General features: G+C 34.5%; 1 protein-coding gene across 1 annotated transcript in view; it reads right to left on the minus strand.

Annotated features, from left to right (window-relative positions):
• Positions 1 to 15,357, minus strand: part of PRRG1 (proline rich and Gla domain 1) — a 114,437-nt gene that overhangs the window by 17,745 nt on the left and 81,335 nt on the right. Inside the window, exon 3 of the mRNA XM_003763473.4 lies at positions 14,070 to 14,230. Coding sequence (XP_003763521.1) covers positions 14,070 to 14,230 — 161 coding nt within the window. The remainder of the gene's footprint in view (positions 1 to 14,069; positions 14,231 to 15,357) is intronic.

A 15,357-nucleotide genomic window follows, 5' to 3' on the forward strand; every position in this document is an offset into this window, starting at 1 on the left:
AATATCTTCTCAGACTAACCATGCCTATTTCTTACACAAATGATTCTCCAGTGATGTAAATTCAAGGCTCTTTACTATCCTGGCTGCCCTCCTTTAAACATTCTCCAATTTACTAATATCCTCCCTAAAGAGTGGTGCTCAAAACTAAACAATACTGTAGATGAGTTGGGATGAGAGCAGAATACAAAACACTGTCACCCAGTTCCTAGAAACTATGCATTTCTTATTGCAGCCCAACACTGCATTAATATTTCTTAATGGAAGCCATATCATACTACTGGCTCATTTTGATTCTGTGGTGATTTAAAACTCTCAGATCTTTTTTAAAACAATCGCTGCCTAATCATGTGTCCCTCATTTGGTACAAGTGAAATCTATTTTTCTTTTTTTTTTTTTTTGCATTTTAAATTTACTTTTATCCCTACTGAATTATCTTTGGTCCAAAGCTGAATTCTAACTATCCTCCAATGTATCACTTCCGACTTTGTGCCATGTGCAAACCTGAAAAGCATGCTATCAATTTTATTCAAAGCATTGATTGAAACATTACAGGGCCCAAGATTTGATAATAGAACCTGAGGGCACTTCATTGGAGACATCCACTCTAGCCATATTGACCAGGAATTATTCATTACACATAGAGGCAGCTTTTCTGAATCTGGTCAGTTCTGAATTTATTTAACTATATTTCTATCTTTTCTATAGTCTCTTCATGTTCTCTATAAGAATAGCAGAGATTCGCTACCAAAACCTTTGCTGAAATCTAGGTAACAGCACTCCATTCATCTGTGAGCTGGTAGCAATGTGATGCAATGAATAAAGCAATCTGCCAAGAGTCAGGAAGAGCTACTACTTAACCTCTAGTTTCAGGTTTCCTTATTTGTAAAATGGGGGTGATAAAAGCACCTACTTCAAAGCGTCATTGTAAGGAACAAATCAATTATCTGTAAAGACCTTAACATAGTACCTTATTTATAACAGGAGTTGTAAAAAGGTTAACTATTATTATTATCAGTTTAGTAATCTTGTCCAAAAAAGGAAATTATTTTTCTTGACATGACTTCTCTCAAAACAAATGACATTTAAATAGGAGAAACAAGTATGAAATAAGGAATTGCCTGGCCATCATCTACCTGGGCTATATCCCTTCCCTGCTTATCCTGTCACCAGTGGCAGAAGGAACAGACTGGAAATGTGTTTAGTCAAGGCCACTTATGCTCCTTGAATCATTTCTCAACTGGAAATCCTCTCTGTCTCCAAAGCTGCCCCTGCTGATATTACATACAAAATTGCTGATGTCATTTGCTGGGCTAAATTCTCCAGGATTGGAAAATCCTGGTTCCATTTTCTCTTTCTTTTCCTTCCCATACTCTGTCTCTCTCAATAAGCATTTATTAAATGCTTACCATGTACCAGGCCCATTGTTAAATGCTAAGTTACAAAATAAAAAGCAATAAAAAAAAAAAAAATCAGCCTCTACCTTTGAGGAACTCACATTCTAATGGGAGGAGTCAACATACAAACGTTTAACCATGGACAAATATGATATAGATAGCAAAATACAGGGAATTTTCAGAGTAGACACTAAACAACAAAGGGATCAGGGAAGGTGAGATTCCACCTGAGATTTAAAGGAAGTCAGAATTTAAAGACAGAAAGGGAAAACATTCCAGGTATTGGGGGGTGGCCAGTGGAAACCTTGACTGAGTAAGAAGATGGAATGTTTTGTGGGAGATAAAGCAAGGAGGCCCATATTACTGTACCACAAAGTGGGGGTGAGGGTAGGGAAATAAAGTGAGAAAACTGGGAAGAAAACAATTATCATATCATTCTGTATTCAAAGAAGAGAAAATGACTCTGAAACTGTAAATCTCTAAAACAAATAGCTTGCTTTTAAAAAAGCATAATAAATTCAAACTGTGGCTTTCATAGATAGCCTGTTGCCTGTGTCTCCCTCTGAATTTTTATTCTCTCCTCTCTTGTATTTAAAAATCATTTTAAAGTGCTTCAATGACCCTTTTCACAGTTTTTCTGATATCTTTACCTCCCAAATTTAATAAATAAATAAATAATTCCAAGCAAATGCACAAATTTAGGCCATGTCTAAAAAAGTATAACTCATTTTGCACCTTCCATCCATCACCTTTCTATCTTCATTGGGAATCTATCCTTGATGACTCCATACTGTTTTTTGTTTTTGTTTTTTTTTTTTGGCTACTACTGCCAACTATTTCTTTAATGATCTCTTAAAAAATCTTCCTAGGAATGAAACTAAATGGTTTACAGTGTGCAGAGTGTTCTTTTCCCTTTATGAAAAATCAAGACAGATGATCAATCATTAAAGATTCAGCTACTCTGATCAAGACAATGATCGAAGACGACTCTAAAGGACTCATAAAGAAACATGCTTTTCACCTCTGGAGAAAATTGATGAACTGAACTCTCAGTGCAGTATAAGGCACTCTTGTGCCTTTAATTTTTTTTTTTTTTTTTTTTTGCAATATAAGCTAACATAAAATGTTTTATATGACCTCACAAGGATAACTGATATCTTATTGCTTGCTTTCTAAAGTGGAAGAGGTACAGGAAGGAGAGAATTTGGAACTGAATTTTTTGGAGAGAATTTTTTTAAATGAATATTAAAATTAAATTAAAAAGAAAAGAAAAATAAAGAAAATATTGCATATCTTTAACCTTATGGCAATCTCTCTTATTTTATATGATTTTTCAAATCTCATTGGCAGGGGCTCAGCAATCACATCTGCCTATTCTTTCAAGACCTGAGGACCTAATTCATTAGGGCCATGTTGCATTGAACAAAGGAAACTAAGTAATGTCTTACTATCTCCTTGACTGAGTAACAATTCCTTTTAAGTCATTTCTATTCTGTCACTTCCAGTTCAAAAATTGTTTTCCTTGTCATGGAAAATGAAGCAAAAACAAAAAAGCTGAAGTTCTACTTTCTCACAACTGTCAATTATGATCCTCTCATGTATCCCATGAAATGATCCTATACTCTTTTCTCTCAAAATATCCTGAATCCAAAACAACAACAAAGAACCCAAAGACTCCTTTTTTTAAATGTCTTTAAGTTTCCTTCAGAAGATTCAGTTCACTCTGAGTTTTGGTTCTTTTTAAATTCTGAACTGGTTGGTGAGTTCACTATGCTTTAAACAAATTCCATTTTAATTCCTTATTGGAATTGTTTTCCTTTATGTTTGTAGAAGTAAATAATTTTTAAGCACTTCCCAGGCCCCATGAACTGACTTTCCATTAATATTTTAATTCATAAAATTCTACTAATCTTTCCTCTAAATAATTCTGAAATCTACTTGCCCTTTATCTAGGGTGCAAGTCAGACTATGCCAAGACACTTTTATTTGCTGTGTTACCCCATCACTTAACCCTATTTACCTCAGTTTCCTTATCTGTAAAATGAGCTGGAGAAGGAAATGGCAAACCATTTTAGTATCTCTGCCAAGAAATGGGGTCATGAAGAATCAGACATAATTGAAACAAATGAATAAACAAAAAACCAAACTTGCTGAAATCAGGCCTGGTACTCCATTCATTAAACCACTTAGACCAATATTTCTTAAACTGGCTTAACTGAATTGAGGGCTGTGAAATTATGATTTACTATCAGTAAATCATTGATCTGTATACCTATTTTGTATACCTATATACCTGGAGTCGCGCAAAAATTTCTTGGGCAAAAGGGAATTGTGACTAGAAAAAGTTTAAGAAACCCTGACTAGATGATATAATACTTATGCATATGGTTAATTTGATGATGGAGTAAAGATACAAGAAGATCTGGACAGGCTGAAAAACTGAGTTAAATCAAATAAGACAAAATATGATAAGGATAAATGTCTAGTCTTACACTTGGGGCAAAAAAAATCAAGAGCACAAAAACAAAATGCTTGGGGTAATGTAGACATGAGTTCAACTGAATAAAATCAAACTGTTTTAGTGGACTGAAGGCTTAATGAGTCAACAGCATGATATGGAAGCCAAAAGTTAATGTGACCATAAGCGATATTGAGGGAGGCCAGTATCCAGGACTAAGGAGGTGAAGTTTCACTGTTTTCTCTCCTGACGGGACACATTTAAATATTGTGTTCTGTTCCGTTCTATTCTCATAGAACACTGGAAAACTAGAAAACATTGAGGGAAAAGTCATAATAATAGAAGTTCATGACATATGAAAATAATTTGTACAAAGTAAATTTTAGTTGGAATTACAGATGAATATAAATGAACTATTATCATTCCAAAGTAAATCCTCTAGTAACCTTAAATGATACCGATTAGCAAAAAGAAATCTGATTTCTATATAAAAACTTAAGGACTAGACTTTGTGAACATTTGAAGTAACATTTTCATTCTATCACATGCAGATCAGCAAAAGATATTTTACAATATGTTATGAGGGTTCTAATAAATAATTTGTGAGAGATGCAAAAATATACATCCTCCTAGAGATATCTTTGCTGAGATGCCCTTACATCCTAATAAGAAATCCAGACCAATTTTGAAAAAAAGTGTCTATGCATTTTAAAACTAGATTTTGCTCTGGAAGTTTCCTGAGTCCCTAATTTTAAAAAAAGTTTTATTTGAATATGAAAGTCCATCTTGCAGAATATAAGAGCATGTTCAGAAGGGATAAGACTTGTACCATTGGGTTCCTGAGAGTAAAACTAGAAACACAGGGTAGAGGTTGTAAAGAGAAACTTACACTTCATGTAAAGAAAATGAGAGCTGACCCCAAGTAGATTGAGTTTTCCTTCCTTATCATAGGTCTTCAACTGAAGATTAGGTGACCACTTCTCAGGCAGCTCTATTCATAGAAGAATTTTGTTTGGGCAAGGATTAGACTAAAGGTTCATTCCAATTTCAATTCTATGATAACAATCTGCAGTTGGGGGAGGAAGGCATAACAGACACGTCATAGAACACACACGTACACACCCACCCACCACTGTTTTTCAGTTGATATGGATACCAGCAATTGATGCACATTCATAATCATGTTGAAAGTTTAAAGAATTGTTTCATGCACTGAATATTTCAGCCTCAAAGTTATTTAAAAACCAAGGAGTAAGAAAATTTCCAATATGCATTCTCCTTCCCTGGACTTGTTTTCAGTGTCCCTCTCACACACATTCAGCTTTTAAACAGGCATAAATCACCCACCAGCTTGAGTTCAAGGTTGTCTAAAATTTAGTTAAGTTTCAAAATTTAACCAGCACTGGATAATTAAGCACCATCAACCCCAACATTTGCATTAAGTGGATACAAAGTTTGTTAGAGGAAAATCATGATATAAAAGCCCAAATACAGACTATGTTAAGCAATAAGAAGTTTTAGGTATTTCTACATATTCTAATTATATAGACCATAGATTACAAGTCAGAAGAGCGCAAAACTTCAACTCTTAAGAGAAGGTGTGGTGTGTCTAGTGTAAAATGTTACTTCTTTATGTGGAGACAGACACTTCCAATTAACACATCCTTGGAGCAGAAAGTTTTGTTACTTAAAATAACAATTCATTTATATAGCACTTTAAGATTTGCCTAACATTTAAAACCAAACCTTATGCAAATATTATTGTTTCCACTTAAAAATTAAGAAACTGAGCTATAGAGAGGGTTCAGTGAGGTGCCGATAGTTATCCAGCTAAGTGTCAGAGCTGGGATTCAGGATTCCTAGCATTTAGTTCAGTATTTTTACGCAACATCATGTTTTAAATGACCTTCATAAATCATAGAGAGAGATATGTTGAAATATGACATATGGCATAAAAGCAATGTGTTTGTAAACATCCTGGAGACTCAAAAATAAAATCAGTGTATAACTGAGCACAGAATTATATGTTAATAGAAGCATGCAATTTCAACTCTACCTCTCTCCATCTTCTCAACTACATACAATGAGATGGGTGAGTTGAGCTTTTAGTTCTTACACTATGATTCCAGACTTCAATGTACTTATAATTTCATCAATGTGAGCTCTTCCCCTAAAGCACAAATAGCAATCCCTCCATCTACACCTCATCTTGTGGGATTTTTGTCCAAATCCTCCCATAAATCACAGTATCACTGAATTTAAGGAACCTCAGCAGTTACCTGGTCCAACTCATAAACAAAAGAAATCCCCATTATTAAAATATCCAAAAAGAGAAGAAAAAGCTTCTTTCTCAAGATTTTCAAAAAGGGGAACCAACCAACCACCTTTCTAGGTCTGCTTCATGTTAAGACATCTCAATTTTTAGGAAAAAAAAAATTTTTAACATCAAATACAAATTGGAATTTCTATGATTCTGCCCACAGAAGTCAAATGAACTACAGCTCTCTCTTCTACTTTAGGAGGGTTTGGGGTACAGCATCCCCATGATGTGGAAAATCTACATTTTGCCCTCCCTCTGTACCAGAGAAGAAAGAAGTCTAAAGTTTTTCTTTTTCTTTTATGTTTACAATACCTTATTGTAAAATTTGGTTAAATATTTGGTCATAAGCTCTGTGTCACTGTTTGGTCTTTGTGTGTCATGTGCACCTTCCATAAAACTCCCCCTAAATTCCCAATTTCTCATGCTGACCTGTGATAGGGAAAGTTGTGATGTGGAAGAGATAACTGTAATCTAATTCCTCCTCCATGTGACAGTCCTTCAAATTCTTGATGATAGCTACTACATCCATGTAGAGAATGCTGAAGTCTTCTCATCCAAAAAAGTTCTACCATGACAAAAATCCTAATTTTCCATCTCTAATTTGTGGTAGAGGCTACTCATAGGCATTGAAGAAAATGCTAGCAAAATGTAAGTTCTAATAGATCCTATCCAAACTGGAAAGACTCTGAGAACAGTCCTAAGCACAGATAGTTACCTAGCATCTCCCAATCTGGTCCACTTGCCCCTCAACCCTTTACAATCTGGTTTTTGACTTTATCCCTAAACCTAAACTGTTTTCTCCCAAAATAACAACCTCTTTTTTCCCAGTTCTAATCCTTCTTAATCTATCTATTGCAATTGACACTATTGACCATATTTTTCTCTTGAAAATTCTTCTTTTCTTCCTGATACTACTCTGTACTATTGTGACCATTCTTTCTTAGGCTCCTTTGCTGGATCAGCATTTATTTCAGGCTGCCAACATGGATGCTCCCAAAGGCTTTTTTCTAACCCTTCTTTTCTCCTGGTGATTCATCAGCTTTCATGGTGTTGTCACATCTATGAAGATGATGTCAAAACCTTTATATTTGGCCCAAATCTTTCTCCTGGCTCTGGCTGTGCATAACAAATTGCCAATTAGACATTTAAAATGGAATGTCCCAGATATGTCTCAGATTGAACACATCCAAAGCAGGCCACATCTTTCTATTCAAGCCCAAATACTTGTGTTTCTGTTAAAAGTCTCATCAATCTTCCAGTTCCCCAAAATTTGTAATCTGAACAATAATTATTCTCAATTCTCCTCCCCCTCTCTCTGCTCTCCATATATCCAATGAAATTTGAGATATTTTTGCTGTGTCTAGCATAAGTGTGAGAAAACAACAACAAAAAAAACCCCATCAAATAGCCTCTATATACAAATAATCTTTTTTTCAAAGTTGCCATTTAGAAATGAGTATATTAAATATTCAGTAGAATATCTAACCCAAAATTAAGCCTATGTCGCCAAAATCACTATAGCTAATGGCTAGAGTTTATATAGTGTTATGAGGTTTTTAAAGTACTTTATAAATATTACCCCTTTTATTCTCATTACCACCCCAAGATATAGGTACTATTTGTATTCCCATTCTACAGATGAGGAAACTGAGCCAAGTATAAATTAAATAGCTTGGATAACTAGTAAGGATCATGTTAATTTTGAACATAAATCTTCCTGATTCTAGATCTGGAGCTCTAGTCATGATGCTGGTACATCATAGAAAATAAAAACTTAGTTTTATAATGATAACTAAAGTGTCCTGAGGCTTTAGAACATTTGTGTTGGGACAGTTTTTGTAGCTATTTTCTAACAAACAGCAGAAAATAAAAGATAATCATACATTGCCAATCTCTTCCAAAGTTATTTGTTGCTCCATTTAAAATGAAAATTTAAGCTTTCCACTCCTCACTGCAGTCTGCAAGTGTAATTTTTATTCATAAAGAAAACTTTAAGACCAAAGATACTGTGGTCAAAGAAATGTTAAACTAAAAGCACTCTGTTCTATTTATTTTTAGAATAAATAAATAATCTTGGGAACTCATTAATAAGCAGTGAATAAAATAAACAGTGAATAATAAATACTCCCATCTTCCCTGAGAAGATAAACATTACATATAATAAACATTACAATCTTATAATTCATACTTAACATTACTAAATGAGCTACAACAGAGGCCAAAAGTTTATATTTTATTTATTCCTCAAACTATTATAGCTACATTTAAAGTAGAAGTGTGCTCTCTTGAGATCTAAGCCAGTTTCTGAGACTTCCCTTTTGCTTTTGCATCCTAGACCTCAGTAAGTTTTTCTTTATATTCACAGAGAAGCTTCACTGATTTAAAATGACTAGAGAAAAATTCAAAACTCTTTTGATCTTTAGAAGTTAAACAGTAATTTGGGGAAGTTAGATTTATCCCCACATTTCTGAATTTGTGGTTTTAACTAATTCTAAAAGCTTAATGATTCTTGGTCAAGAGTTCAGCTTCACTTTTAGAAGCTTCTGCCTATAAATAGAAAGCATATTCCTTAAGAGAAAGGGAATAAGAATTTATATACCATGACACTATATGCTTGGCATTTTACAAATGTTATCTCATCTGATCTTCCCAACAAGTCTGGGAGGTAGGTGCCACTCTTCCCATTTTTGCAGTTGAAGAACCTGAGGCACATAGAAGTTAAATGACTGTTCCAGGGTCACACAACTAGGAAATATGTGAAGCACTTTTGACCTCAGGTCCTTCTTGACTTTAAACTCAGCACTTTATCCACTAGAGGTTCCTAGTTGCTTCTTCCTTAACAGGAGCAAGAGTTTACTAAAACAAAACCTTATTATCTATTGGATTCTAACTCAAGGGAATGAATAATGAACAATTTTATTGAGATTTTAAAAATAAATTCCATAAAGGGAAATGTAATTTTGGATCATAGCAGATATGAAATACCATTTATTGAAGAACCTCCAGTTTTAAGATCTTTTTTACCTGAGCCCTAAATCCTGAGTTTGTTTCTTGGAATCCTTTTGATTTCTATTTACTGAAGACCTTGAATGATGTTCTTTTTAGAGTCTGGAACTTAATTCCTAGCCTAGTTATCCAAACAGATCCGTTCTCAGTTTTCCTTATTTTATCCTAGTTCAAAACTTTACCAAATCTTATTTCATTGATGAGGTTTTTCCAGTAGGGAATTTGGGTGAAAGATCAGGGCATTTAGTTAGCATCAGAGTTCTAGTACTCAAGTTTGTTTAGTTTCAATATATAGATAATGGGTCCTCATAGGTTCCAATTACAAGAGATCATAAGTAGTCCCAGTTGGCTAACCATTTACCAGTTCTTCAAGTGACAAACCTGATCAGGAAAACTGATATTCAAAGGGCTAATAGTACTACCTTTTATATTAAGGGTTAAACTTATTGCCTATTAGAATAATGGTATATAAGGGTTAATCTTATTCCTATTATACTCTAGGTAAGGACTGAGGCAAGCAATTTTCCTTCCATAGCAGAGAAGTATTTTACCCTGATCTACAGCTAATAATAGTTCATCCTGAGAAAGATGAGAAAACTAGACCAAAGAGGGTACTGCTATTCAAATTACTAAAATCCCTCTGAACAGGTTACCATGCATTTTAAACTGGATGTCCTATAGGCATGAAAAAACACCAAAACAGAACATATGATCTTCTCCCCCAATTCACCTCTTTCCCTAACTTCCATGTTAGGGTTGAGAATACCACTATCTACCCAAGTCCTCAACCTTCATGTTTTCTTCAATTTCTCTTTTTAAAAAATTAAATTAATTTTTTAAATTACAAAAGTATTTACTCCTCCCACATCTCACCCTCCAACTGAACAAAAAAAGAGAGAAGGAAGGCTCTTCTAACAAATATGCACCATGATCAAACAAATAATTTATTCCCATATTGATGGTATCTGAAAAAAATCTCGTTCTGCACATTAAGTCCCTCACCTTTCTGTATCTTCATCATTAATCCTATGGCATGATGGTTTGTCATGATACTGATGATGATGCTTAAAACTTACAAATTTGATTTTTTTTTAAACAATATTATTGTTTAGATTATTATCGTGGTTCTGCACCTGTCCTCTAGAAATTTTTATTAAAACAGAAAGGAAGAGTGCTTATGCTGGTAACTTCCTCTCAAAGTGAGAATGGAATCAAAACAATATGCTCCCAACTACCTCTGAAAGTTAGCTATATTGACAAGTTTCTTTTTGCATTTAAGTGAGCCTTAGTATTCTTTGTGAAATCTCACAATGACATCATTCTAATTGACTGTTAATTTGTTCCAATGTACCAATGTAAAATGTACCAATGATGCCAGATTTGAAATAGGAAAGGAAAAAAGGAAATGAAAGAGAAAGGGATAATGAAGCAGGAGGATAACAAGGAAAGAGTGCAGGATGATTTTAGAACTTTTTTGTATGAATAAACTGGATTCAAGAATGTATATTTTCAATGAATGGCATGTTACAGATGCAAAACTACTCCAGTATTTTCTAATATTGGGTAAAAGGGAACAAGCATTTGTAAAGCATTGTGCTGATATTATTGTTCAGTCGTATCTAACTCTTAATGACCCCTTTTGGGTCACTGCAGTGGTTAGCCACTTACTTTTCCAACGCATTTTACAGATGAGGAAACTGATGCAAACCAGGTTAAATCACTTACTTATCCAAAGTCACACAGTTGGTAAGTGTCTAAGGCCAGATTTGAACTCAGGAAAATGAGTTTGCTTGATTCCCAGCCTGGCACTCTATTCTTTGCACCACATACATGTCCTCAGTAGTGGGCTAAGAACTTTACAAACATCATTAGATCCTCATAATTCTGTAGGACAAGTGTTATTATTATCTCCACTTTATAGACAATGAAACTGAGGCAAACAGAAGTTAAATGACTAGTTCAATATCACACAGTTAGTAGTGTTGGAGGCCAGATTTGGACTCAAGATATTTATGACTCCAGATCCAAAGTTCTAAATATTCACTATGTCATCCCATCTGCTCCATACTACTAATGTTAATAGTAACAACACCCTGTACCAAACTGTAGACAATGGAATTACTGGGAAGTGGAACTTTGTGGGATTGTAATTTGATTTTATCACATCTTGAATCATGGTAATTGATAATCCATTATAGCCCCCAAATGACCACAGTGGTGGTCAGTTTTAGTTGGCTATGTAGTGTTGGGATCAGCTTTATGGAGGTAATGAAAGGATCCTTCTCCTCCCCCTTTATCAATTGCATTATTTCTATTTCCCTATCTTGGAGATTAAAGAACTGGATGTTATATCCTTAAATACAAATTATAAACTGGCTGTTCCACATCATTTGCTGACCTTTATTCAAACAGCTGATGTTTTTAACATTGCCATGAGAAGTCAGTCTGGATTTCTCAAATCCAGATCTAGCAGGAAATATGTCAGAAGGATAACCCACATTCCTTTTTATATTTAATTGTTCCTGGCCAACAAATTCTTTGTGACAAGCTTTATTGTCACTATAAATCTCAGACCAACAACAATGGAAGACAAGTTTGGCTCAACACTGCTGATCAACCACATTGATGAAAAGGCTCATTAAAAGGAGGCAATAATTGTGCAGAAGGTTGTGGATTAGCTTAAGGATCCATGACAAGTCCAGCACACTCTATTTGATCCTCCCTTTAAAACTATATTCATATGCATTATAATTGAAGGGGGTAAGAGGATGATAAAACTGAAGGAACTGGAAAATAATAGTTGCTTTCAACAATTGCTATGTACTCATGAGTCTTTCATTTCTTACTTCAGGTTTTCTTTCCAAATAGTCCCATGGGAATATGCCCCCAAAGGAAATTGTGTCCTAAAAGTCCATTACTAAGAACAAGGAACATGAGCCAACCATTGTGAAAGGGCCCTTCTCTTCAAAACTTAATTAGCTCACTGTCAATGCTGGGGAATTACCTATGCATATATCTGCAAATAAAAAATTATAATTAAAAAAACTTAATTAGCTCAGTGATATAATAAATAATCTACTCTTTAGCTAAAGACCAGGATATAAGTCCCAAGCTGCTAACTAACATTGGACCTAGAGCTCCTGCAGAAGGCATCATGGATATAGTTGGACTTGGACTCAAGAAGACCTTAAGTTTGATTCCTAATTTAGATACTAGATATGTGATATTAGGCAAGTCACAGAGTTTCTTCATCAATAAAATGGAGATAATAACAACACCTGTCATAAATAGCTTTGCAAACCTTGAAATGCTATATAGATGCTACCATTATAGAGAGACAGATTATCTGGTATGAAATACATATCTCCACAAAGACTCAAGAACTGCATGGAAAGGCAGGACCAAAAAATACCCATAAATATCAGGCAGGAAGAACTATCACACATGGGGTAATGTGAGTGGTTCCTGTTGTTTATAAGACAATACATATTTCAACTCTGTCTAGGGTTCCTAGTGTTATTCTCTGGGCAAAAGTCAGGGTGGATTTGTAATAGTGCCAGAGCCTAATTCAATGTATCCCATTACCTTTCCCTTTGGTTCACTCTCTGCAAAGGCCTGCAAGATGAGGACAATGGCTTCTACAAGTGATTTTTCAGAATCAAGAGTAGGAGAAGGAACTGTACAGTTATTAATTTTTGCATGTGCTGACCTCCTTTTAGACTTCCCTCACAGCACTCAAGAAAAGTTTCATATTATTTAGGACTTTTGGTTCTATATTACACCCATCCAGTAGAGAAATTCCTCTTCCCTAGGGACTTTCCTTCAGGTCCTCCTATCTAGAGGCTGCAAGCTCTTCATACTTTCCTGATGATCCAAGAAGAATGAAAGTGGAGAAGTCCTTGAAAATAGTCTTGGACTAATGCTTCTCCAAGGACCATTTGGACCTCTGTCTCTTATTTAGAATGAGAAAATACATCATCCTTGAAAAAACAAAAAGGAGATTGTAGAAGCCTATTTAGCTACCTCCATTTAAAAACTACTCTTTGTTTTTGGTTTTTTATTCCTGGAAAGCAATACCCTAATTCTACTTCCTCTTTTTCTAAAGTAATATGCTTCTGTGCCAAGGAAGATGCTGACCAGCCAAGAAAAGCCAGCCTATTGTAAGTGAATCCTACATAACCCTTAAACTTATATCCTCCCTCAATATCTATATTTAATAGTAGTATTCCTCAATGGAGATGCTGAAGAAAAAGCCCAGTTATAGTAACCTCTCACAAAAGGAATTTTTTCCCATTTGCTAATGTCTCTAACATATTTTGATTCCATAAAGATCGAGAATCACAAAGTTTTGCAAGGGTGAATGTTAAAAACTATCTATGCATGTGCTTTGAAAATAAAAAGAATTTAAAAACAGTTAAAGAAAGAAAGAAAAAGACTAGGAATCACTTCTGAAAGAAATAGAGGCCCTCAGCTTAACTACATATCTTTTAATAAAACTGATCAATCTTATCTTTATAAAACATAAAAAGTTTTCCTATATAATAGTTTACAGGAACAAAGCATGAGAATAAAGGCTTCCTTCCAAGCTGCAGAGGTCATACACCACCTTATGAGAGATTCTGAAAAAATACTGGGAAAAGATTTCTAATCCTTTACACAGGACTACCACACAAATTCTTTCAGAACTATCTTTAGAGTTCCTCAGAAATGCTCAGGTCACAGGCTTTTATTTGAAAAGAAAAAGTGAAATAGGCTGAGGAAATCCAGGTTAAGTCTGTATTTCAGCTAGGTATATACATTTTTGAAATGCAGGATTTCCATATTCAGTAATACAGAGAGGAAAGACGAATCTACTAGGGAGTATATTTAGTTATTCCTCCCTAATACTTACAGTCTTCACATCATTTTCAAAGGCTTCTCTTGCCTCTTCATAAGTACACACTTCTTCTTTGCATTCACGTTCAATATTTCCTTGTCTTATCTCTTCCAAAAAACCATTTGCTCTTGGATAACGCTTTAATACTGAATTGGCTTTCTCTTCAGTGAGGAAAACTGAAAAATATAGGATAATAAAAAAACATTTCAAAAATAAATTAGTTTTAAACATTCAAAAAGAAAACTAATGGTTGAGAATTAGCACTCAATGGTCCAAATCACTAAATATCAGGATTTTTTCTCTTCCTGTATATGAAAAAAAAAAAAAAATCCCATGTCACTGGCAGCTTACTGAATATGGACAATGGTATAACTAATTGTTTTTATTTTATTTATTTATTTGCAAGGCAGTTTAGATTATGTGATTTGCCCAGGGTCACATGGCTAGTTAGTGTTAAATGTCTGGGACCAGAATTGAATCAGATTCTCCTGACCCCAAGGCCAGTGCTCTAGCCACTGAGCCATCTAGCTGTCCCTAATTAATAATTTTTAGCACACTTTGTACTTTATTACTATGTGAATGCAGAAACAATAATGACAATATGAAAGATGAAAACCGGGAGGCTAAATCTGGATAAATAAATATGAATATAATGGTTCTCTGTCATTATACCCATTCATGCAGCTAATAGAAAATCAAATTTTCCTGTAATTTAAGTTTTGTCCCTAAAATTAATCATCACTAATCAAAAATTTTCAGTGAAATTCTAGAAGTCTTAAAAATGTAAATCCAGAAAACAAGTCAAATAAATTCAATCAATCAATAAACATTTATTAAGCATCTACTCTGCACCAGGCATTGTTTTTAGAGCTGTGGATATGAAATGAGTTAAAAGAGAGCTTGCCTTTCAGGAGCTCATAATTCACAAGCATTTTTACCATGTTGAAGCACTGTTTGAAGCACTGTACTAAACCAGGGCAACCAAGAAAGGCAAAAACAGACCTTATCCTAATGGAGCTCACAATATAATAGAGGAAGGAGGAAAGAAATAAGCATTTATACAGCACCAATTATGAGCCAACACTGTACTAAGCTCTTTACAAATACTATCATTTGATGCTGACAATAATCTTGTAAAGAGCTTGCAATTGCCAATATCAGTTGAGGAAACAAAATGATTAAATGACTTGCTCTTATCTAAAGGCAGGACTTGGATTTAGGTCTTCCTGCGGGAGACATGTTAAAAAAAAAAAAAAGTACATACAAACAAGACACAAATGCGGCTCATTGTAGGTAATCTCAG

This window comes from Sarcophilus harrisii, chromosome 3 (assembly GCF_902635505.1).
Source record: "Sarcophilus harrisii chromosome 3, mSarHar1.11, whole genome shotgun sequence".
Classification (NCBI taxonomy): Eukaryota; Metazoa; Chordata; class Mammalia; order Dasyuromorphia; family Dasyuridae; genus Sarcophilus; species Sarcophilus harrisii.